This window comes from Bombina bombina, chromosome 1, assembly GCF_027579735.1.
Source record: "Bombina bombina isolate aBomBom1 chromosome 1, aBomBom1.pri, whole genome shotgun sequence".
In the NCBI taxonomy this organism is placed as follows: domain Eukaryota; kingdom Metazoa; phylum Chordata; class Amphibia; order Anura; family Bombinatoridae; genus Bombina; species Bombina bombina.
Genome location: NC_069499.1, coordinates 799,523,726 through 799,550,760, shown reverse-complemented (window position 1 = coordinate 799,550,760; position 27,035 = coordinate 799,523,726). Strand labels below are relative to the sequence as shown.

Genomic DNA, 27,035 nt, shown 5'->3' with positions numbered 1-27,035 from the left:
TCTCTGACTACAGGGGTTAGTGTTTCTGTTTCACCCATTGGTGTTTATGTGTGTGTGACTGTGTGTGTATTTATGCATGTATGTGTTTGCGGAACTAGCAAATTACAGACCTTGCTACTACAGCATGGGGGGGGGGCGGGGGGTAAACAGTATCAGTCTATACAGTACCACTATATAAAGTACTGGGGGCTGGACCATGTCACAGACTACTGTGGTCACTTTATAAAGTACTGGGGCGGGTAGGGTCAGGCCAGCCATCTCACTGGCAGATTACAGACTGTGTCACTGACTATATACAGTACTGGTGGGTTGAACAGTGTCACTATATACAGTAATGGGGGGTCAGACCATCTCACAGACTGTGGGCACAGGGTACCTCCTTTTGTAGACATGTAATCTGATTCACATTCTTTTTTCTGTGTTAAATGTAAAAAAAGAAAGAAAAAGATATTTCACTTTTTTTGGGAGGGGGGGGGGGCTTCTTAGATTCTTGCACCTGGGCCCTGTGGTTTCTAGTTACACCTCTGTCTCCAACATTTCATCCCTCTCTTGCCCAAACCTTGTGGCCTTACAGTATCATTCGGCAGTAAAATCAAGACTTGAGAAAGCTGGCCCCTCCACTGTTTGCCGTACATTAATCACTCAGTGACACCCACCCACTGAGTCTGAGATGTATAGTAAAACGCCCCTCAGCGAGACTGCCCTTAAACACTGATTTCAGCCCTTGTTAACATTTCACTGGCATTCTCAATCGCACGACAGATCCCTTTTCAAAATATCAACATTACCATGATGCTTTTAACATCATCTGAGTCATTTTTAATATCATTTTCAGTGGTGCACTGAGAACTTAAACAGCATTGTTCTTTATTTTCAAGATTTATACAAAGATAAGGCTGGCACATATGGTTCACATTATAGTATTACTTAGGACAAATATTGTATTCCCCTGTTCATAGCAAGACATCAGAAATGTCTTGTAATTAACAAGGTGTTTGCTGTCCCTTTAGAACAACATATCAGCCAAGTCTTAACGTTTTTAACATAAATTCACATGGTTTTTACTGCAATTATTTTTAATAGCCAAACTCCACCCACCATTTTACTTATTTGGAGGAGCCTATCGTGGCTTTAGTCTGCAGACAACAAGGCTAGGCACTGTCATAATGTATAAAGCACATTATTTTGCAGTTGTTATATGCTAAAACCAATTACAGATAGATTTGTAGCACAATTAGCCTGGATAAATCAGCAGGTGCATTTCAAATTCTGGGAATTAGAAATTCTTCTATTTTCAGAGCTAAATTAAATGAAAAAGGGGCAAAATGAATAATAAAAGTATATTGCAGAGTTATTTCAATGCACACAACTAATCATTATATATATATTTACTGTCCCTTTAACAGAGATATAAGAGAAGTCACACACAAACATGTGGGCAACTGTGTCTGTTTGCCTAAAATATGAGCATTAATCCTTTTGTTTCTTGTAGGGTTCCAGTTGGCCTTGAGGATGTCTCTAAATACCCAGATCTTGTTGCTGAGCTTCTGAGAAGAGGATGGACAAGCCATGAGCTTAAAGCTGCTCTGGCTGAGAACCTAATACGTGTGTTTGCGGAAGTGGAGAGTGTAAGTCTGAAGCCAAAGCTAATTAATACACATGGGCATGAATATTGTGTACTCATACATTGCTATGTGTCCTAATTTTCTTTACCTTATCCCATTATTTTTCTCTCCCCTCATTCTTCACATCTATTTCACTCCCTATTTTACCTCCATTTTTCTCCCCATCCACCAAGTGATTTCCCCTTTTACTTTTCTTTCTCATCTGCTTCTTCGATATCATTCTTCCTTCTCCTTTTTATATTTGCTGTTCTCCCTATGTAAACTAAATAACACCATTATGTCAACACGTTTAGTTATTAAACACTAGGTGGCCGATTTATCAAAGTCTGGTGGACATGATACACCAGACATCGCTGAATGACGACAGCATATGCTGTTGGCATTTAACATTGTACAAGCAGTTCTGGTGAACTGCTTGTGTAATGCTACCCCCTGCAGATTCGCAGCCAATCGGCTGCTACTAGGTGGTGTCAATCGGCCGTACACGATCGGGTGGATTGATGTCCATAGCCTCAGAGGTGGCGGACCAGTTAATGAGCTGTTTCCGGTGAGCCTAAAGGCTCGCGCGGAAAAAGGGGCATCAGGGGTCATTCCGTCCTTGATAAATAGGCCCCTAGAAATGTAACAAAGCCCCAGACCCTGATGGATTCGCAAACAGCTATTATAAATATCTAAAGGAGATTAAACCTCCTGACTTTCAAATATACATCTGTGTAGAGCTCTATAATATTGGAAGAAACCTATAATACAATATACTTATCAGCTTGATAGTCTCCTAGGCACAAAAGAATAATCAACTTTTTTGACAAGACTGTCCCTTTAATTTTGACTAGACTATTGCTTTAATTTGACATAACACTGATGCCTATAAAATATAGGTACCAGTGTTCTAGCAGCAGAGGTCAGAAACTCTGTAACAGCTGTACATAGCAACCAGTAGTAGTAGTTTAACCACTGTGGTCACTGGTCTGATATGTACAGCTGTCCCTATAACATGTTTTTGTAATTGAATTTTTGAATTACAAATTACAACAGCTATATAAAAAGATAAAAAGAGCGCTTCCCTGCCTTTCTTCTGGTAGTGGATATCACTGCCATAATTCTTTCTCCATTTTTTGATCTAATATTAGTTTATGGGTCTGCACCATTTCCTCTAAAGAGGACTGCTGTATATATATATATATATATATATATATATATATATATAGCTTTTCAACAGTAGTATTTAATATTGACTCCCCTCCCAAGTTTGCAGACCAAAAGTGTTTGATTTTTTAACCTCTGTACTGTAAATGTCTAATTTAAATTAAAAAAAAAAGGCATTTCTGATATTTTTTTCTTCTGTTTGTCTATTTTTATCCCAGGTATCCAGGGATATGTCCTACGATTCACCTAGTGATGTGGCTATTCCATATGAAGAGATAGAGAGTGACTGTCACACCAGTTATGGTTATAACATTACAAGGGGTGCAGCTGTATAGCGCTTTTGCTATTTTGTCTCCTCTGCACATTTGTCCTATGACTAGGGATGGGCGACTGTGCTGAAAGTGTAATTTGTTTGGTAGAAAGAATTGTCCTGTGGACTTTTGTTTTGGACAATCAAATATTGATAAGAATGAAAATCCATTAAAATTCGGTAGTCAAATGTTATTTCCGGTTTACGAATGTTACTTTTGTTTTCAAATGTTCATCATTAGATCGAAAATCCACATTCGAAATTTTGAATGCAACATTCAATTTAACAAATACTATTTAGAAGTTCAATAGTTCATGTGGTAGGGAATTTAGTACATTTATACATAATAGATACAAATATATCAATTTGAATGTTTCTATTTCGAATATTGCATTATTCTAATATTACATTTAAGGAGATAATTAGAAATACTATTACAAATATATTGATTCAAATTGTTCTAATTCTAATATTGCATAATTTGAATCGAATTGTTAGAAAAATTCTAAACAAATATTACATTTAAAGACAGCATTAGAAATATTATTAGATTAAACGAATCGTATAATGTTGTACAAAAATATGTTCAAAATTCTGAACAAATGAACAAATGTGTTAAACTTTGTTTTATTTCTCAAATGTTTCAAAACATTCACCCATCCCTACCTATGATACCAGTTCTACTGACAAATCTCTGTCCATACAATATGTGTATTGTTTGTGCTGATAATAAAATGATGTCATATAAACCTTGAACACTTTTAATCTGTATGGATTTTATTTACAAGCAAGGAAAGTCTCTTGTAGAGAGACAGGACATTACACACTGTCTTTAAATGTATTATTATTATACATAGTGCTAGGCGTTGTTTTCAGGAGGGGGGTGTCAGTTCAGAACTGGGCATCGGGCACACCGTACCAACTGGAAATTAATACTATTTGTTCAGGATATCCACGAGAATAGATTTTAGACCACGCAGCTATGATTCCAAAAGCTATTCTGTTTATTGCAAGTTGAAAGGCACTTCTTATAGCCAAGAGTTACAGCATATAGGGTTAACAAGTGACGTATTCATAATTACATCATCTTACATAGTATTTCTGCAAGAACAAAGAAACTCATTTAAAATATTATTTGAAGAAAAGGAGTGTTAGGGAGTCATTTCTACAGAAATACCTAACTTCAGATAACAGTAAATCTGGGCCTCATAGCCCAGCACAAATCAAGGCTGTTTGACATCTTGTAGAGATAACAATGCATCCAAGCACATTGTCAGGGTCATTCTCAGGGCTATTCTAGCTATGCAAGTCTCCCTAACATCAGCATATTTCTCAGTACATAATAAACCACTATAATAAAAGGTTATTGAGACAAGATGGATGCCAAAGACAAAATGGCAGCCAAGAACAAGTATCACAGACAACTGAATTTTTAGCTTTTATTCACAGCTAAGAAGATTATATTACATCTTCCCTATCACCCAACTGGTATATTACGAACTTTAATTTTAAGATTTAAGTTAATGTAGGTAATATGGGCTGAATGCAGAAACAAAGGACAATTAATGTCTTCTTTCAAGTCAATTTTGAAAGATATGACCATATTAAACTGGTATCAATTGCAGATAATCCCAAAGCACATATAATTTAAAAACGTAACTTTTATTACTAAACTGGGTAAAAACACTGCAACAGTAAAATAAAAGTAAAAATTTGCATACAAAGAGAGAAGCGCTCTACCAGGAATGAACAACAGCTCAGTAGCTTGCACTATGGCGAGTTACCACCTAGGAGCAGCCTCTTTTAGCCCAGTTGTGCTTTTCACAGAGGAAAAAATTTCCTAAAGCATATCAGTCTGATCCCGCCAAGTAAGGTCAGTCCAGCCCCGAAATACCAGGCCATTCTCCTCTGAACAAGGAACATGACAACCACAGACGATCGTTTCGGGCTTCTATGGGCCTCGTCAGTGAGGTGCAGCCACATTTCTCTAAGCACACTGAGCAAGGAGTCCACATCTGGTTTCCCCCATCACCTTTAGGGAGACCTCCCCAGTTATTCTAGCTTTTGTTCTATCTCAGGAGTGCTGTTCTCTCTCTTTTGATATTTATGTAAATTACTCTTGGGTCTCCCTAAGAGTAATGGGTAATCCAGACGTGGACCCCGTGCAAACATGCCCTTAGAGAGATACAACTGTACCTCACTGACGAGGCCCACAGAAGGCCGAAATGATCGTCTGGGGTGGTTGTTTCTCTTTTTTTCAGAGAAGAATTGCCTGGTATTTCAGCGCTTTCTCTGTGAAAGGGCATAGTTTGCAAAAAGAACACGCACCCTGATTTGCAATAAAAATGAACAGGCATGGAAGTTATTCTAGCTTTTGTGCTGTTCTCTCTCTTTTGATATTTATGTAAAATAAAAGTAAATATTGCTTAATTATGTTAAAGAATGTATAATGTATAACGTGGACTCATCCTGTCAAGAAATAAATACATTTATTAGGTAAGCATATTGTTTTCTTTCTAATGACACAATGAGTCCACAGATCATCTAATTACTATTGGGAATCAATAAAAGTATGTAGAGAGGACCAAGTTGCAGCCTTGCACATCTGTTCTACAGAAGCTTCATTTTTGAATGCCCAGGAAGAGGAAACAGCCCTCGTAGAATGAGTCGTAACCTTCTAAGGAGGCTGCTGTCCAGCAGTTTCATAGGCGAAGCGAATTATACTCTTCAGCCACAAAGAAAGAGAAGTAGCCGTAGCTTTCTGCCCCTTACGTTTCCCAGAGAAAACTACAAACAGAGCAGAAACGTCAATCCCACTAGTAATCCTAATAAAAGTACGCCCATTGGGGTAGATTTGACAATCAAAATAGTAATAACTATGATGATATTAGAACTGAAAGTCATTTACAAACCAATGACTGGAGATCTAATAATAGGACCTCCTATTCCAATGGTAATTATAAGACCCGGGGTTTTAATACAGTACAACTCCAAAAATCCGGACCCCGGAAATCCGGACAACCTGAGAATCCGGACTCTGGAGTGATTACAACTTCCGGGTGTTGGTTTGTCACTGCACATGCGCAAATTGACATTCAGAGCTGCAACAAGCAACGGCACTCAAAGGCAGTGAGAAATCTGAGCTCCACAACTGTGCACTACAGTTTGCCATACATGACCAGTAACTGTGCAGGTATTTACCATCTTTACACTGCACAGTACTGTTATACCTGTATACTGTACTGTAGTACTGTATTTTACAGTAGTTTACTGTACCAATGTTTCCTAAAGTAGATAAGGGGTCTAAACAGAAGCAGAGGAGAAACACTCTGAAATCACTGGGCACAGCAGAAGCTCCATCCACAAGCGGTTCACCGGGCGCAGCAGATGCTAGCGCTACGTGAACAAGCAGTTCAGCATGTGCTGAAGAATTACCTGTAAAGGAAAGGAATGTACATATGCAGGTGCAGTACTCTATTTTAATAAACAAGGTGATCTGTAAAGTATTTATTTATAATAAAAAAACATTAGCACGTCTTTTTTTATTTACAGGTATTTTATAAGCAATGTCTGAGAATCCTGAAAATCCGAAAATACGAACCAGGCAAATCCCCAAGCAGTCCGGATTTTCGGAGTTGTACTGTGATAATAATAATAATTATTCGAATAAACAGTATCGTGGTCAGTACCAACATTATAGGAATAATTATAATGGTAATAATTGGAGAAGGGATAAAGTAGAGCATTATAAGGAGACCAGGTCCAATGACTTTAGAGAAAGGGATTCTAAGCAAGTTAGTTTTAACACAGACATTGATAGAAACCAACTTAATACTTACGCACATCATAATAGATTTCAGGCTCTTGCACAAGAATGAGGTCCATCTCAAGAGAGCAATAATCATAATTGGGATAATCAGGGTGCTAGACCCAAATGGCAACACAATGACCATAAGAGGGAATTTAGTCATGAGTCTACGAATGTTTTTTTTAGAAGTGAACAGGCCAAGGGGGCCTGTTTCAGTGAACAGATCTATTCCAAATTTGATAGAAGAAAGACAACACCTAGAAAGGAGGAATATGCCATCACGAAAAAGATCTTTAGAACAAGAAGGGGAACCAGAGCTGTACAGAGAGTGCAGACAGGCAAACAGAAGGCCAAGGTACTAGAAGAAGGAAAGTCAGCTGTGTTTAATCTTTCTATCATCATGTTAGACAACACAGATATCAAATTACTCAGTAAAGGTTTAAATTTTGCACCTAAGGCACCTCCAAATAAGTTTGAGGTCTTATAGATGTACAAAAGTTTGTTCGTAAACTTACATTAAAACGTTACTTTTTTAAAAATCCCTATAACAGAGCTAATTACAATCCTGAGTATTTAGAATATAAAGATCTGGATACACTAAGAATCTTGCGTGACTTAGAAAGAGCTAGTTGTAATGTAACACAGCAATCCTTAGAGGAATCTCTAGAATTACCGAATCTCATGGATTTATCCATTTATGAGGAAGAACAGCAGATTATTCACTCCCACTTTAAAAATAAGTCTATTTTTTATCCCATAGGGGCCCAAGGTGACCAAATTCCGGTATTTTGTAAACTGGTCATTGATGATCTTGAAAGGGCTTTTTCTCACTCTAAATTTTTTTTAAACAAACATTTAGATAATCTCACCACTCTTGAATGTAAATCCTTGAAGAATTTAATGGACAATAAGGATATTGTCATCAGGAGTGCTGACAAGGGTGGTGGGATTGTCATCCAGGATCGGGAGATATATTTAAAGGAAGCATATCGCTTATTAGATGATTGCACTACTTACTCCATCCTGGACAGGGATCCCACCATTGGTTAAACTTATTGTGTAGAGCTAATGAGAAAATGATTATAACTAATGATGAATTCTCTTTTCTCTTTGAAGCTTCACCTAAAATTTCAGGATTCTACCATTTACCAAAAGTCCATAAGGACCCTAATAATCCCCCAGACAGGCCCATAGTTTCTGGTATTGATTCTTTATGTAACCTTCTGTCCCAATATGTGGATTTTTTTTTACAACCTATTGTACAGAAAACTAGGGCCTACTTGAGGGATAGTACACAAGTTATTAGAAATTTTGAGGGTGTTCCTTGGGAAGGGGACTATTGGTTAATCACATGCAATCTTTAGAATTACTCCCTCTGCCACCCTCTCTATCTTCCATCCAGCCACTGAGAATTAAGTTTCTTCCTTACTATCTTCCTCACGCCTCACTACCTACCCACTTGACCCTATCCCTTCCCATCTAATACCCTCCCTATCTTCCACCCTCACTCCTGCTCTTACCAACATCTTCAACCTATCTCTCTCTACCGGCTCATTCCCATCTTCTTTCAAACACTCAAAAGTCACTCCCATACTCAAAAAACCCTCCCTCGACCCTAATTCTCCTGAAAGCTACCGCCCCATATCACTGCTTCCGCTAACATCAAAACTCCTTGAAAAACTAGTTTGCAATCGCCTAACCCACTTCCTGTCCACCAACTCCTTGCTTGACCCACTGCAATCCGGATTCTGCCCAAAACACTCAACTGAGACTGCCCTTACCAAGGTTACAAATGATCTTCTCTCTGCAAAAATATTGGCCACTACTCTATACTCATCTTACTCGACCTCTCAGCTGCCTTCGACACAGTTGACCACCCCCTCCTTCTACAAACCCTTAGCTCTTTTGGCACTGTTCTTTCCTGGATTCACTCCTATCTTTCCCACAGGTCTTTTTCTGTGTCATTTGCCGGCGACTCCTCCTCTCTTATGCCTCTGTCTGTTGGAGTACCTCAAGGATCTGTTCTGGGTCCTCTACTCTTCTCCATCTATACTTCTTCACTGGGTAAACTTATCAACAGTTATGGCTTCAAATATCACCTCTATGCTGATGACACCCAGATCTACCTCTCCACCCCTGCTCTCTCTCCCTCTGTCCTTTCTCATGTCAGCGACTGCTTATCTGGTATTTCTTCCTGGATGGCCTCTCACCACCTAAAGATTAACATGTCCAAGACTGAGCTCCTTCTTATCCCGCCCTCAAGCTCTACACTGACTTCTGACTTCTCTATCCCTGTTAACGGCATCACCATTTCCCCATCGCCCCAAGTACACTGCCTCGGAGTCACACTTGACTCAAATCTATCCTTCGTCCCCCATATCCAATCGCTTTCTACATCCTGCCACAACCATCTACGCAATATTTCCAAAATTCGCCCTTTTCTGAGCGCTGACACCACAAAGCAAATAATCCACTCCCTTGTTATCTCCTGACTTGACTACTGCAATAACCTACTCGCTGGCCTTCCTCTTTCCCGCCTCTCCCCCCTTCAATCCATCCTAAATGCCTCTGACAGGCTGATCCACCTTTCCTGTCAATCTGTATCTGCTGCACCTCTCTGCGAGTCCCTTCATTGGCTCCCCATTCACAGCAGAATTAAATTCAAAATTCTCACCCTTACATACAAAGCTCTCACCAACGCCGCTCCCCTCTACCTTTCCTCTCTAATACACAAGTATACTCCAGCGAGTCCACTAAGATCCAACAATGACCTGCTCCTTGCCTCCGCAACTATCACATCCTCTCATGCTAGACTGCAGGACTTCTGTCATGCAGCACCTACCCTCTGGAACACTCTCCCTCGTGCTGTCAGGCTTTGCCCTAATCTGTCTTCCTTTAAATGTTCCCTGAAGACTTTTCTGTTCAGGGAAGCCTACCACCCAACTCAATAATAAATTTACTTCACTTACCTAACATTTCCTTCATCTAACTCTGTATTAACGTCTTTCCAAATTTTGCAGTCCTCACCTCCTGTTTCTCAACCTCCTACCCTTCTAGATTGTAAGTTCCCACGGGAATAGGGCCCTCAATCCCTCCTGTATCTGTTTGTAAATTTTGTCCTGTCTCTTACAAGTCTTGTATTGTTTTATTTAAATGAATTGTATCCATGGACAGTGCTGCGGAATATGTTGGCGCTTCATAAATAAAGTATAATAATGCAATGTAACTTCGCTTTATACTTGTATTCCCCATGATCAAGGTATTAGAGCTGTCTTTACAGAACTCCTGAGATGGAATATGCCAAAGGACAACATAGATTTTATCATTGACTATATATAATTTATTCTCGAGCATAATTATTTTTTGTTCGAGAAAAAATTCTTTAAACAAACCAAGGGGACGGCAATGGGGACTACCTTTGCGCCCTCATATGCCAACCTTTATGTCAATGATTTTGAAAATAAATATATATGGTATAATAAACCTTTTTATAAGAATATTATTAAATTCCATCGCTATATTGATGATGTCATTATTTTATGGAAGGGTGATGAAGCTGACATTGGTATGTTCATTAATTTTATGAATAATAATAGTCATAACCTCATATTCACTGCGAATATTTCTAATATTAGAATGGAATTTCTAGATCTACTCCTCTATGTGGATGAAAATAATCAGATAGCTGTTTGTAATTACAGAAAGCCCACTGAGAAGAACAGCTATATAGAAGCTACAAGTGGTCATAAGTTGAGTTGGATTTCTAATGTACCATATGGCCAATATCTTCGTATGCGGAAAAATTGCACTCATATGTCAAATTTTATCTCTGAGGCAGCCATTCTAGATAAAAAAAATTCACTGACAAAGGGTATAAAAAGGAACTATTAGAGACAGCTAAAGATAAGGCCCTCAACACTAATAGGTTTGACCTTCTGAATAATTCTAAAACATATAGGAGTAGGGGGAGGTCTTGATTTTGATACTCCTAGATTTATTACTAGGTACAATGAAGGGGCTACCACTATTCAGAAAATTTGAAAGAAACACTGGGTTATCTTAAAAACTGACCCGGTTATGGGAACCAAGTTGGCAGATAAACCTCAGGTAAACTTTTAAAAAAGGAAAAAACCTGAAGAATCTACTTGCACCAAGTAAGCTTAGGGATCCTACACCACCTATTAATAAGTTCAATTGGCTAACTACGATTAAAGGAACCTTTAGTTGTAAGAAAACAGTATCATATGTGTACCATGTTGATAAATCCCCCACTTTCAGTAATTGGGACGGTACACAAGAGTTCAACATTAAATGTAGAACTACTTGTGATTCGACCTTTGTGGTATATTTAATTAGCTGTGGGTGTGGCCTCTTATATGTAGGGCGCACCAAAAGAAAGATAAGAACTAGAACTAATGAGCATCTATATAATATATAAATGGCAAAAGAAAAAATAATTAAACACAGTATTCCAATTCATTTCTCTGAAATTCATAATTGTAATTCATCATCTCTCAAGGTTAAGGTAATAGATTGGATTTCTCCAAATATTCACAATAGACTGCTTGCTCTGAGGCAGCAGGAGACCTACTGGATTCATAAAATCGGTAGTTTACATCCTAGGGGTCTGAATATTGATTTAGATCTTGCACCATATATGTGATTATATACACACACTTTGATTCTGTTTTTGGTTATTTTATTACTAGTTTGTCATCCCTTATAATTACTAGTTCATGATCCCCTTTAGATAATATGTGCTAATATATGTTATGTTTAACTTGGTATTAATTTTTTGGGTTATTGACTAACTAATTCATTAAATAATAGTTTAATTTTTTTTATTTATTTTTTATTTATTTCTTTTTGGGTATTTATTATTCATCATTATTATTATTCATTATTTATTTTCCTATGTTGGTATGAGATCATTACGATTTTTTAGATTATTATCAGAGATTTGTGAAACATATTGATGAATATTTTTTACCTTTTAATGGTTTTCAATATGTAGCTTATCATTTAATTTTTAATATTTATTGTTATGCTGTATCATATGTTGTTAAGATGTACTCTGTTTTAGGTTAATTTAAAATTAATATTTGTAATTGCTATTTAAGTCACCAGAGGGCGCTTTCCCTTGAATATATAAGAGAGTCATGTAACTTGGCTCCAATATCCGACTTAGAATCTGTTGATCCAAATGAGCCCTTGAGAAAGTCCGGCCGAGTCACGGACGAAACGCGTAGGGATAATCTAACTTAGACTTCACTGACAGTCATACAGTCTGAAAGGGACTTGCCTGACGGGGGACGCTCCGGATCCTTTTCTCCATGCCGACGTCAGACGTAGTCTTTCTTTGAGACGGCCAATTGTGAACTTGGACGTTTTTTCATGTCGAGTAGGACTCAGACTGCTGCTGCCTTTGATTGGGGACTTTTGATTGCGCTTACCTGAGTAAGTTTTTATGTATTCTTGTTTCTATATATGTAATAAATTATTTAAGTCGTTTTTGCGCTTCTCTTACATCTCTGCTCCAGCTTCTTCCAATTTCCGGTGATCAGTGGAATTATGACCAAAGGAGAGCGGCATCGACTTCTATAGTTCCCTAAAGCCACTTTTGGATTGTATAAGCCTACAACTTCTCATCGAAACCTGGTATTACACTATTAGTACATTTGGACTTTAGGTATACGTTTGCATTGTGGTTTTTTTTGTATTTTAAGATCTAATAGTATAATTATTATTTTTTGTATTATCAGTTTTTCTGTTGTAATATTATCTTTAATATGTTCTTTTGTTGGTATACATTTTAGAGAGACCTGACAGTAGACTAGAGCTGATATATTTTTTTTGTGTGTCAAACAGAGCAGAAGACTGACGAAAATCTTTAGTCGTCTGTAAATAGAATTTCAGAGCATGAACCACATCTAGGTTGTGCCAAAGATGTTCCTTATGAGAAGAATTAGGACATAAAGTAGGAACAACAATCTCCTGATTAATGTTCTGATATGAAACTACTTTAGGAATTAAACCCAATTTAGTACGTAAAACAACCTTATCCAAGTGAAAGATAAGATAGGGAGACTCATGCTGTAAAGCAGAAAGTCTCTATGAGCTGAAGAAATAGCAACAAGAAAAAAAAAAACTTCCAAGATAACAACTTAATATCTAAGGAATGCATAGGTTCAAAAGGAGCCTGCTGAAGAACCTTAAGAACAAGATTAAGACTCCAGGGAGGAGTAACAGGTTTGAACACAGGTCTGGTATCTCTGCCAGACGTTAATGTAGCAAAATAGATAAGGCAGAAATGTGACCTTTCAAAGAGCTTGCCGATAACCCCTTCTCCAAAAACCTCTTGGAGAAAAGATAAAATACTCCAAGAGTAGCCTTTGGAATCGCACCAATACAGATATTTTCGCCAAATATTATGGTAAATTTTCCTGATAACAGACTTGCAAGCCTGAATCATAGTCTCAATGACCTGATCTGAAAAACCACGCTTAGATAAAATTAAGTGTTCAATCTCTAAGCAGTCTGCTTCAGAGAAACTAGATTTGGATGAAGGCAGGGCCCTTGAAGTAGAAGGTCCTTTCTTAGAGGAAGTTTCCAAGGAGGGAGAGATGATATCTCCACTAGGTCTGCATACCAAATCTTGGAAGGCCACGCCAGAGAAATGAGAATCACTGACGCCCTTTCTTGCTTGATCCGAGCAATGACCCGAGGAAGGAGAGTGAACGGAGGAAATAGGTATGCAAATTGAAATTGCAAAGAACTGCAAGAGCATCTATCAGAACCGCCTGAGGGTCCCTGGTCTGCTCAGAAAATCAGCTCCCCAATTGTCCACTCCTGGAATGTGGATCGCAGATAGACAACAGTTGTCTGAATACACCTTGGACATTTCTTTCATGGCCAAATAACTCTGAGTTCCACCCTGATGGTTGATGTAAGCCACTGAGGTTATGTTGTCCGACTGAAATCTGATAAACCGGGCAGAAGCTAACTGAGGCCAGGCCAGAAGAGCATTGAAGATTGCTCTTAGCTCTATAATGTTTATGGGGAGAACAGATTCTTCCCGAGTCCATGTCCCCTGAGCCCTTAGAAGGCCAGACTGTTCCCCAAAGTGTCAGGCTGGCGTCCGTAGTCACTATCACTCAGATAGGTCTGCGAAAATAGGTTCCCTGGGAGAGATGATCCTGAGACAACCACCAACAAAGAGAATCTCTTGTCATCTGATCCAAATGAATTCGTGGAGACAGATCTGTGTAAGTCTGAGCATGGATAACTGCAGAGGTCTGAGATGGAAACGAGCAAAAGGAATACTATCCATCGCGGCAACCATGAGACCGATTACCTCCATACATGGAGCCACTGATGGCTGAGGAGAGGACTGAAGAGACAGTCAAGATTAGAAAATCTTGGATTTTCTGACCTCTGTCAGAAATATTTTCATCAAAACGGAATCTATTATGGTTCCTAAAAAGACTACCCTTGTAGATGGAATTAAGGAACTCTTTTCCAGATTCACCTTCCAACTGTGAGAGCGCAGGAAGGATACAAGCATCTCCATGTGGGAGCTTGCTAGATGAAAAGGCTGGGCCTGAACCAGAGTTTCGTCCAGATAAGCCGCCACTGCAATACCCTGTAACCGGAGCATTGTCAACAGAGATCCCAGAACCTTAGAAAAAATTCTGGGAGCTGTAGCTAGTCCGAAAGGAAGAGCTACAAACTGAAAGTGTTTGTGGAAAAAAGCAAATCTCATAACTTGTGATGATCCCTGTGGATGGGAACATGAAGGTACGCATCCTTTAAATCTACTGTTGTCATAAATTGACCATCTTGAACAAATAGTTTCCATTTTGAAGGACGGTACTCTGAGGAATTTGTTTAGACTCTTGAGATCCAAGATTGGTCTGAAGGTTCCCTCTTTCTTGGGAACCACAAACAGATTGGAGTAAAATCCCAGACCCTGCTCCTGTACTGGAACAGGATAGATTCCGAACACAACATAAGAACTCCTTTCTTTATTTGGTCTACAGATAATCTTGAGAGAAGAAATCTGCCCCTGGGGGGAAAGGTCTTGAATTCTAGTTTGTATCCCTGGGACCCAATGTCTATCGCCCAAAGATCCTGAACATCCCAAACCCAAGCGAAAAAGGAAAGTCTGCCCCCCACAAGATCCAGTTCCTGATCGGGGGCAGACCCTTCATGCTGACTTTGAATCATTAGCAGGCTTCTTGGATTGTTTTCCCTTATTCCAAGATTGATTGGGTCTCCAGGAAGGTTTGGACTGATCCTGTTTTGTAGAGGGAGAGGAAGGTTTACCCTTGAAGTTTCGAAAGGAACGAAAATTACTCTGACGTCCCTTCTGCTTAAATTTCTTATCTTGAGGAAGGAAATGACCCTTTCCTCCTGTAATGTCAGAAATAATCTCAGCCAAAACTGGGCCAAACAAGGTCTTACCCTTGTAAGGAATAGACAAAAGCTTAGACTTAGACGACACATCTGCAGCCCCAGCCTGAAATTACCCGACACCCTATAAATATATTAAATGACACAGGTAAAAACCCAAAGCCCAGGTAACTGCACATCAGTTACACAACCAGCAAAGCCGAGCTAGAGACCACTCAGCCCCAGAGTCTGTTGAGCACAAACAGCCTCTGAGGAGTCAGCCCCATGGCTCTCGACTCCCATGAAGAGTACCTGGGTGAAGACAAGGACCACTACCTGCCCCCGAGAGGGAGAACAGATTCCCAGAAGAAATCCAAAGGCTCATTCCACACGGCTCAACAAACATAGAACAACCCAAGGTTGTCTTACGATAGTAGCGCCCATGGAAACGAACTCCCTAGAAACACAAGGACCTGAAAAAAAATCCATACTCAGGGAAACACGTCCCAAAGAGGACTTGAGGGTCACCCTCATATCCCTGACACAGCACCATACCATAAGGTGCTCAAGAAAACCATGAGTTCCCAGGTGCCTTGTATCAAGTTGAAACCTGCAGGCTAGGCAAGCATAGACAGCAGAAACAGCATAACTATCCCAGCAGTTAGCAAAGAGCTCTCCAAGAGAACACCAAACCATCTGAACAGAAACACTCAATGACCAGCTTCTAGGTAGGAAAGCTGACTCAGCCATCGTGGAACCCAAACCCATGAGAGGAATTTTAAAAGCTTGCTAGTACACATTCAATGTGCAAATAGCTGAAGCTGGTTTCAAACTGCAAACCTTCCAAAAACTCAACAGCCCTCAAAATACTGGGCTCCAAGGAGCGTCCCCTCCCAGCACCAGACGCCGTTAGAAAAGAGGAGGACATCAAAAGTCCTCCCACTGAAGGGGAGGACAGACTCAAGAAGAAAACAGTCAATGCATAGAGTAACCGATCCCCGACCTTCCCTCCAGGGTAATGGTCCCAACCTAACGGCTAGTCAAAGACTGAGACAAGAGGAGCAAAACTATCGAGTAATACTCTGACTGCCACTAAAAAATGGTATCCTACCGTGAGTCAGGACAGACCTCGTGCTCGGGTACAAGAACCGCTACACCGCTGTCTTCCATAAAGAGGAGCAATTCCCAAGAGAAGAAGTTCTTAGACCCCAGCATCTAAATATCAGAATCCAACAAAGAACAGGAGTCTTACTAGGGTTCAAAACCCCCAGCCTCCTGCTGCAGGAACGATAGGACCAGTCACTGCTCCACATCTCCCCTTCCAGGATTCTGAAAGCGTAAGAGGGGAAAAAACCCTACAAGGCAAGAAAAACAAGGACCCACAGGTCGTCACAGATACTGAGGTAACTACGAATCAGGAGAACACACAAGCAACCATCCATCACTCTAGGAGAGAAGGGAACCAAAGCCACGGAAACCACCCTACCATAGAGGCAAAACCCCTCGGCCAATATTGCCAACTCAATGGAGAGGACACCTGGAGTCAATAGGAACATCAAATGCGCCAGAAGACTAGTAGGGATCTGTCAGAGAGACCTAGAACCTAAGCCTCAGGCAGATCGGAATCATCCATGAAGAGCCCTGCCCCCTTCAAATAGACACGCGGGACCAGAACACCTAAGGTGAGACCAAACCGTCCACACCCGATCCAGGGAGGGACATGGTCCCAGGCCAGAGTTCTCGAAAAATGGAATCGATCGAAGGATCTAACTTCCTGAGGAACACTAAGCTGCCTCCTATGATAAGGAGCGCACCACCTAAAGTCTGTAGACTTGGCAACCTACCAACAGTCTCAAACCCAAAAGTCTGAAAAAACTCCTGACCAGTTTAAGATGCGACACCCAGAGCTCCTGTGTCGCAAGGAAAAATCACGAAGACATGCTTAACCATGTGAAACACACGCTGGCATGGTAACGACCAGCATCCTGGACCTTTTGCTTGCCATCCAAGTGAGCTAAACGTATCCACTAAGCCCCAATGGAGCAGTGAGGATAAATGGTCATCTACCTGATCCCAGAAGGGCGACTGCCTGTAACCGACCTCGTCCCTTCCTTGAAAAGCGCCAAGGCAAGATTTGCAACGAGGTCACAGATAATAACCGAGCGTCGAAGACCATGGTCACACCAAGGGTAGATCCCATATGAAAGAGACAACAGCCTCTTAAGATCCTTGCAAAACCGATCTTCCAAAAAAAAAAAAAAAAAAAACATTTACAGGGTGGAGCTGGAAGCCTCACAGCTCCCCACTGAAGGCAGGGAAACCCCTGCACTCCACCTCCTAGAGTAACGCAACTCTGAGCAAAGGAAGGACATGCCCACACTTCCAGACCAGATGACACCCCAAAGGCGGGAAGGAAGGAGACTCCGCCACCGCAAAACAATGTTATTAGGCTAAAGAGTCAGCATCCAGAAGAACCTCAAGTGAAGACACAAATCGTTCACCACTCGGAACACTAGACCACAGAGGTCGAATATATCTCTCAACTCCAAAGGAATGGTAACTACGGTTCTGAGTCCCCAGGGACCTGTAAGAACCATGACGTCTGCAAAGTCAAACCCGTATCCCGGCAAGTAGCTAGAAAAAGCCAACCTTAGATCAGCACTCACAACCCTCCATTCGGAAGCATTTCTAAACACTAGGTCTCATACTTCGAATTAGGATCCGAGCCCGGAGTTCGTATCAATACGACAAGAGACATTCAGAATACGACAGGATTAGATCAGCACCAAGAGAGTGACATAAACCCAAGAAATAGCAGAAAAGCATTCGACCAGTACCTGCCTGGTATAAGGACACTTCAGAACTATCCAAGGTCCAAGAAAATTCGACCCGAATGTTCGATAAATTAACTGAAAAACATTCGTTATTCAAAAGTGCGCAACTTCCGTGGTGGTGCCCACGCGACCACAAAATCACAATGATCAGTTCCAGAGAGAACGTTCTCAAAAACGGAAATCTATCAGACATGAGCTTAAGAAAAACAAATTAAACACATTCATCCGGATCAAAAATAAAAGGAAGGTAGCACCCGTCGGGTGAACACCCAAATTGAATGAACGCCAACGGGACCAGCCAATCAGAGGCCCCATTCACCCAAGCTCAGAACTGGAACCAAAACATAAAGAAAAAAAATAAAACGGAGACGTTAAGAATGGCTTCATCCCCAAACCTCGTATCCAGTTTGTCATCCAGCATTTAAGGACTCAGATCCCTCGGCCCACTAGGACTGGAATTCTCTAACATCAACAAAACGTGCCTTAAAAGAACACGAAGACGTGCCAGCCTATAACGGAAGGCAAAATCATCACTTGTCGGATCGACAAAAGACCCTGGCCATGAGGTTGGGGCCACTAAAGCCAAGACTTCCCCAGGAGGCTGAACTGAATCAGGCGATCCCACGCCCGAAGGGCCCTGGTTACCAGAACACGGACAGTATCTTAAAAATATTTCATTTGGGAGATATAAATGAGTCAGCGCCATAGAAAAGGCCATGCGGAACCGTGCCGTTACCTCTGGAGGAAACAAGCCACCCTCCGGAGGAGTAAAGGCCATAGGGACACCTGCTTTCGTAGCCAAGAAAGGGTCTGGGATACGCGCCTCACGGGACATGGAAACCTCAGAGGCGGATGGCTCAATGCACTCTAAGCACCCTGATTCGGGAGAAGAAAGCATTCTATTAGTTCGGCCTGAGGATCTCTCGACCTGGAGCCGTATCTTGGGAGCTTGGCATTCTGTCAAGACGCTATCAGATCCAATTCTTGTCTGCCCCATCGGAGAATCAGAGAGGCAAATATCTCCGGATGAAAAACCTGTCTGCTTAAAAAGTCCGCTTCCCAGTTGTCCACTCCTGGGATGTAGATTGCTGACAGATAACAAGAGTGGGTCTCCGCCCATCGAATTATCTTGGATACTTCCGTCATCGCTAAGGAACTCCTTGTTCCTCCCTGATGATTGATGTAAGCCACAGTCGTGATGTTGTCCGACTGGAATCTGATGAATTTGGCCGAAGCCAACTGAGGCCACGCCTGAAGAGCATTTAATATTGCTCTCAATTCCAGAATATTGATTGGAAGTAGAGACTCCAACTGAGTCCATACACCCTAAGCCTTCAGGGAATTCCAGACTGCACCCCAGCCTAGTAGACTGGCGTCCGTTGTAACTATCACCCACGAGGGTCTGTGGAAACACATCCCTTGGGACAAATGATCAGGCGACAACCACTAAAGAAGAGAGTTTCTAGTCTCTTGATCCAGATTTATCAGAGGAGACAAATTTGTATAGTCCCCATTCCACTGTGCAAACGGAATGATGTCCATTGCCGCCACCATCAATCCAATTACCTCCATACACTGAGCGACTGATGGCCGAGGATTGGACTGAAAGTATTTAGAATTTTTGACTTTCTGACCTCCGTCAGAAAAATCTTCATTGCTATAGAATCTATCAGAGTTCCCAAGAAGGGAACCTTTGTCTGTGGGGTTAGTGAACTCTTTTATAGATTCACCTTCCAACTGTGAGTTCTCAGAAAGGACAACACTGTGTCTGTGTGAGACTTTGTTAGATTTTAAGTCGACGCCTGAATCAAGATATTGTCCAGATAAGGCGCCACTGCTATGCCCCATGGCCTGAGAACCTCCAGAAGGGACCCTAGAACCTTTGTGAAGATCCTGGGTGCTTTGGCCAACCCGAAAGGAAGAGCCACGAACTGAAAATGTTTGTCCAGGAAGGCAAACCTTAGGTACTGATGATGATCCTTGTGAATAGGAATATGAAAGTATGCATCCTTCAAGTACACGGTAGTAATATATTGACTCTCCTGGATCATTGGTAAAATTGTTCGGATAGTCTCCATCTTGAACGATGGGACTCTGAGAAACTTGTTTAGACTTTTGAGATCTAAAATGGGTCTGAAAGTTCCCTCTTTTTTGGGAACTACGAAAAGACTTGAGTAAAACCCCGGCCCCTGTTCCAGTCTTGGAACGGGACGAATTACTCCCATAGTAGAGAGGTCTTTTACACAACGTAAGAACGCCTCTCTTTATCTGGTCTACAGACAATCGTGAAAGAAGAAATCTCACTCTTGGGAGAAAACCTTTGAATTCCAGTTGATACCCGTGGGTCACGATTTCTAGTGTCCAAGGGTCCTGAACATCTCTTGCCCAAGCCCGGGCAAAGAGAAAGTCTTCCCCCTACTAGATCCATGTGAATTAAGTAAGCACTTTTTGTGCACAAGTTGTTGGTTTTATTTACTGTCCCTGGTCCCAGACACCTGAAGCCGAGGGAGCTGCTATCGGCCAGGAAACAGGGGGACTAGGTGTACAGTTTATTTGTGGGTACTCTTTCAAGGTGGTTTTCCTTGTTTTCCTCTTACCATAATGAACCCTACTAGATCCACCCCGGATCGGGGGCTGCCCCTTCATGCTGTCTTGGTAGCAGTAGCTGGCTTTTTGGGTTGTTTACCCTTGTTCCAAGCCTTGTTGGGTCTCCAGGCGGACTTGGCCTGAGCAAAATTCCCTTCCTGCTTTGTGGAGGAAGAGGAGGAAGAGGGTACTCCTTAAAGTTCCAAAAGGAACAAAAATTATTTTGTTTACCCCTACTCTTAACAGACTTATCCTGAGGTAGAGCATGGCCTTTACCTCCAGTAATGTCAGAGATGATTTCCTTCAACTCAGGCCCAAATAGGGTCTTATCCTTGAACGGAATAGCCAAAAGCTTTGACTTAGATGACACATCAGCAGACCGTGATTTTAACCATAACGCTCTACGCGCTAAAATGGCAAATCCTGCATTTTTAGCCGCCAACTTAGCAATTTGAAAAGCGGCATCTGTGATAAAAGAATTAGCTAGCTTGAGAGCCTTAATTCTATCTAAAACATCCTCTAATGGGGTCTCAAACTTAAGATACTTTTCCAAGGCATCAAACCAGAAAGCCGCTGCAGTAGTAACTGGAACAATGCAGGCTGTCGTTTGTAAAAGGAAACCCTGATGAATAAATAATTTCTTTAAAAGACCCTCTAACTTTTTATGCATAGGGTCTTTGAAAGCACAGCTGTCCTCAATAGGAATAGTTGTACGCTTAGCCAGGGTAGATATAGCTCCCTCCACCTTAGGGACAGTCTGCCAAGAGTCCCGAATGGTGTCTGATATGGGATACATTTTCTTAAAATTAGGAGGAGAGAACGGTATACCCGGTCTGTCCCACTCCTTAATAATCTCCGAGATTCTCTTAGGAACTGGAAAAACATCAGTGTAAGCGGGTACTTCTAGATACTTGTCCATTTTACACAATTTCTCTGGTGGTACCATAATAGGGTCACAGTCATCTAGAGTTGCTAAGACCTCCCGAAGTAACAGGCGGAGGTGTTCTAGCTTAAATTTAAAGGACATGACGTCCAAATCTGTCTGAGGTAACATGCTTCCTGGGTCCGAAAGTTCTCCCTCAGACAAAATTTCCCTGACCCCCAACTCGGATCCCTGTGAGGGTACATCGGAAATAGCCAACAAAGTATCAGAGGATTCAGTATTCACATTAATTCCTGACCTACTGCGTTTACGCTGTAACAGCGGTAACTTAGATAATACCTCTGTAAGGGTAGTTGACATAACTGCAGCCATATCCTGCAGAGAAAGAATTAGACGCATTTGAGGAACTCGGCGTCACTTGGATGGGCGTTAACATTTGTGACACTTGGGGAGAATTAGTCTGCATATCCTGATTCTCTTCAGATTGAGAATCATCCTTAGGCACACTGTCTTTACATAAAATATGCTTTTTACATTGTAAGGCCCTTTCAGTACAAGAAGTATACAAAGTAAGAGGGGGTTCCACAATGGCTTCTAAACACATAGAACAAGGAGTTTCCTCAAATTCAGACATGTTAAACAGACTAGCAATAGCCACAATAGTCTTAAATCACCTTATTTACTGATTCAAAAAACTTTTTGGAAACAAAAAAAAAAAAACGTACTGCGCCTTTAAGAAATAAAAGCGCAACAATTTTTCTGAACTGCCCTAAAAACGATTCTTATCACTAAATGATTATATAAAACAGTTTAATTTTGCCCAAAATTATTTCACCCTATAAGCAAAGGTGAAATCACCCTTAAAGAGACTTTAATAATGAAAACAGCCCCTGCTGTGGGCCTACCTGCCCTCAGGGTACTCAAAATTGACTCGACAATGATCCGGTGACTGGAAAACAACTTTAGGCACCACCGGAGTTAATGCCTGCTGCCTTCTTAGTGAGAGAAAACTGCGCGTCTGAGCGCGCGAAATAGGCCTCGCCCATCATGGACGTCACATCAACAGTCTGCCTAACCGCATGGGAAGCGGTTTGAAATAAGCCATGTAGTCCCCTGCACTTACAATCCTATTACATATAACTGCAACCCTACTGACCTTCTAATATTAAATATATAAATGTCAAGGTGCCTCTCCCAGTGTCAAGCACCAATAAAGATATACAAAACCGTAATATTAATATGTATAAAAAAAACAGGAATTTCAGTAACACCCTCAGTCATATAGGTCTACTGCTTACCCCTTCCCTTACAGGGAAAAATGTCAGCCAGTTCTGATATAACAAGTCTCCTCAGAAATAAAAGACTGAACATACCTCAATGCTGCTTGTAGCATGACACCGTTCTCCACACTGAAGATTTCTCTTGCACTACCTTCAGCAGTTCTGTGGGAACCAGAACGGATCTTAGCAACGTCTTTTAAGATCATCAACCTCAGGGCAGAAATATGTCTTCCTCCTTAATCCATTTCTCCCTGAGGAAAATAGTACTCACCGGTACCATTTTAAAATAAAAAAATTCTTGATTGAAGAATCTAAAACTAACACCTCACTTTACCTCTTCCTATTACTAACACAAGCAAAGAGAATGACTGGAGGTGGAGGGAAGGGAGGAGCTATATATATACAGCTCTGCTGTGGTGCTCTTTGCCACTTCCTGTTAGCAGGAGGATAAATCCCACAAGGATGAAATCTGTGGACTCTTGTCTATCTAGTAGAAGAAAATAAAATGTCTCCACTCCTCTTGGGAAGTTAGACTGACAATTTATCCCTGAGAAAAATAGTACTCACTGGCACCATTTTAAAATAAAAAACTTATTGATTGAAGAATCTAAACTAACACCTCACTTTACCTCTTCCTATCACTAACACAGGCAAAGGGAATGACTGGGGTGGGAGGGAAGGGAGGAGATATATATATATATATATATATATATATATATACATATATATATATATACACACACACAGCTCTGCTGTGGTGCTCTTTGCCACTTCCTGCTAACCAGGAAGCATAATCCCATAAGTATGGATGAAATCGGTGGATTCGTCATATCTTGTAAAAGAAGAAGAAAAAAAAAAAAAAAAAAAAAAAAAAAAAAAAAAAAAAAAGGTTGAAGGCATCTTTATTTCATTTAACCGCAGCATCAGCGCAAAACTAAGCACCCACGGCGCAGCTGTTTTTTCAATGAGAGGACGTTCCACCTTAGTCAGTAGCTGTGCTATTGAAAAACGGATCTGTGCTGTGGGTGGCCGTAGGCGCTTGGGCAAAAAAATAATAAAAATGATTAATGATGGTCACCTTTATTTTAAGTGATGCTAATTCTAGATTTTCATAAATAGTAGGATTTATCATCACTTTAATGCATAACCATATAAATAAAAAACTAACAAAATGTAAAATCAGTCACAGCTTTATTAATAGAACAGATATCAGAAACACTTTATTAGCATTTTATAAAATAGCCAGGTTTATAGTTGAAACAGGAACGCCAAGGACAATCCCTTTCCATGGGTACACGAGTTGTGAGAGCAGCAGTTACACAAAACACACGTACTCCAGCTGTTAAAACACCCGCAAAAAAAAAAAAAAAAAAAGTGAGAATATAGAACAAAATGTAAAGTTATGCCTACAAACCCTAGAGAATAACACACAATAGACATGATGTACACTTCTCCTTACCTGCAATTAACACCACCTAATCACCAAAAGGCAGTGACAAAAGACATGTATGTCTGCTATTTTTAAACAACCATTTGTGTTATTACTGCATACGCGATCTGTAAATACTTTCAGTGAGAACCCCAAAGTTTGTGAAAAGGTAATTTTTTTTTTATTTTATTTTTTTATGATCACATTATATATATTAAATAAAATTAAAAAAAAAGGAACAAAAATGCTCTGGCCTTTTGGCTAAGTTTTTGACTGAAATTCCTGGTCCTTAAAAAGGGTTAAGTAACTCATTCACAACATTTTAAATTGAATCAGACACATACAAATAACTGCTGACAAGTCAACTTGATCTGCAGCAATTATTAAAATGGACATTATACACTAGATTTTTCTTTGCATAAATGTTTTGTAGATGATCCATTTATATAGCCTATACAATTTATTTTTATTTTTTGGGGGGGAGGGAGAAGTATAGCTTTGCTTATTTTTATACTGGATTTTTAGATCAGCATCTGTGCATATAATTCTTTATAGTGGTGTCTATTACATGCAGTTATATGAAAATTGGTAAATACTGTCCCTTTAAGGATGGCTATTTAGAGTAATTGATTTGGGATTTAGCTGCACATAAAGATCTTTGTTATTAGCTTACTGTGTTTAGCTAGCTGGTTACCAGTTTTGCATTGCTGCTCATTCAATAAAGGATACCAAGAGAATGAATATTATAAGTAAATTATTTAAAGATGTAATTTATTTATTTTTTTTTAAAAAAAGGGAGGTTTCTTTAAGCCACTTTCAGAGTCATCTGCATCATCTGTGCCAAGTTCATACTTTACTGTTATCTTGTGGGATTTAACAAAAAAAATTAATCATAGTAAACTTTCTTTAGCGGAGAACGGAAATAATGGGACATCTAAGGCGCATGATCCCGTGCTAGTCCTGGGACAAGCATACAGATGCTTACATTTGGTCTATAATGGGATGAGGCTACCAAAGACACAGAGGTCACATACGGTATTTTTTACAGAGATACTAAGGTGATATTTTATCGTCAGCCTTTTACAGATTTGCTACATCACTTTCAAATGATTCAGCATTTGGTTGTCTCTTTAAAAGTACAACTCCATCAGATCTGAAACCGTTTGTCCTAATACAGAATTAAAGGGACACTCAAGTCAAAATAAACTTTAATGATTCAGAAATAACATGCAGTTTTAAGACATCAAATTTTGCACAGTCTTTTAATATTCATACTCTGAGTAACAAGCCCCTACTGAGCATGTGCACAAGCTTACAGGGTATATTTTTCTTTTTAAGAGCATGTCCATAGGTTCAGTAAGTACTTGCCCATGTCTTAAGCACTGCATGGCACAAGGGTTTGCAACAATGCTCAAGACATCCGCACTGGAGCCTACCTCATTATGCTCTTATGAAAAGAAGTTAAGCAAAAAGGGTAAAAAAAATAAAAAGTGTGAGGTACATTTTAAACAGAAGTAAAATTAAAAAAAAAAGTTGTACACAAATATTCTGCTAGACTGAACCAAGCCTGCCAGTAGTGATTTCGTTGGCAAGTGTGCGTGATCATTACAGCATCCCAGAACCAGTTCTCACCTATATAGGAAATACATTCTTTTGGAAAGGAAAACAGGGTAGGAAATGAAGTAACTGAACATGGTACAGTTTATATAGAGGGTGTGTGAGTTCTAGATGTGTTACAATAGTCACGTTTTATCTATACTAATGAACCTATGTGATGGTGACAAAACAAGTTGAAATCCTTAAAAATGCCAAATGCTTCAGTTTTATTTTGTGATTTGGAAATAACATACAATTTTAATCAACTTTCCAATTAACTTCTATTCTCAAATGGGTTTCATTCTCTTGTTATCCTTTGCTGAAGTAACATCATTGCACTACTGGCAGCTAGCTGAACACATCTAGTTAGCCAATCATAAGAGACAAATGTGTGCAGGCACCAATAAGTAGCTAGCTCCCTTTAGTGTAGGATATGTGCATTTTTTTTTACAAAAAATACCAAGAGAAAATTGAAGTGAATTTAGAAGGGAGGTAGACAGATATTCCTTCCACTTTGGCCATATGAATTTTTAAACCCGGAACCTTAGCATTAAGTGCGATTGCTATGACAATGAGACTTATGAAATTTTAACAACCCCCCCCCCCCCCCACCCTTGCTGTGTTCAGTCTGGTAACCATTTTCCTAAACCAAGTAAGCAGAACATAAAAAAGGGATATGAAACCCAAATGTTCTGGGTAGCGCTTGCGGATTGGTGGCTAAATGTAGCCAATAGATCAGCAAGCGCTACCCAGGGTGCTGAACCAAAAATGGGCCGCCTCCTAAGCTTTCCTGCCTTTTCAAATAAAAATTTCAAGAGAACAAAGAAAATTTGATAATATGAGTAAATTGGAAAGTTGCATGCTCTATCTGAATCATGAAATAAAACATTTGGGTTTCATATCCCTATAAGATGCAGGGAAACAAAAATGCAAGCATTGAAAGTTGTAAATATTACATCTTCACAACCATTCTCTCTTACCTGGGCTGATGTAACGGAGAAATGTTTCATGTAGACATTTTGTCCAGTGCTTGAAGATCTGTATATAAAACAAAATCTATATACAGAAAACAAAATTAGTGTAAGAAACTAGACAACCTAGTGCTCTAAATGCACCCAGTGTACAAAGTACAGAGTTAAAGTTGCCT

At 40.2% G+C, this 27,035-nt stretch overlaps 1 protein-coding gene and 1 long non-coding RNA gene across 2 annotated transcripts in view; one reads left to right on the top strand and one right to left on the bottom strand.

Annotated features, from left to right (window-relative positions):
- Positions 1 to 3,837, top strand: part of LOC128661084 (uncharacterized) — a 101,535-nt gene extending 97,698 nt beyond the window's left edge. Inside the window, exons 9-10 of the mRNA XM_053715252.1 lie at positions 1,493 to 1,628; positions 2,990 to 3,837. Of these exons, the coding sequence (XP_053571227.1) occupies positions 1,493 to 1,628; positions 2,990 to 3,106 (253 nt within the window). The 3' untranslated portion in view covers positions 3,107 to 3,837. The remainder of the gene's footprint in view (positions 1 to 1,492; positions 1,629 to 2,989) is intronic.
- Positions 3,838 to 24,037: 20,200 nt separating this feature from the next.
- LOC128645988 (uncharacterized) overlaps positions 24,038 to 27,035 on the bottom strand; it is a 104,695-nt gene continuing 101,697 nt past the window's right edge. The window contains exons 9-10 of the long non-coding RNA XR_008400164.1: positions 26,869 to 26,944; positions 24,038 to 24,202 (exon numbers count right to left, since the gene is read on the bottom strand). This is a non-coding gene — a long non-coding RNA (uncharacterized LOC128645988). The remainder of the gene's footprint in view (positions 24,203 to 26,868; positions 26,945 to 27,035) is intronic.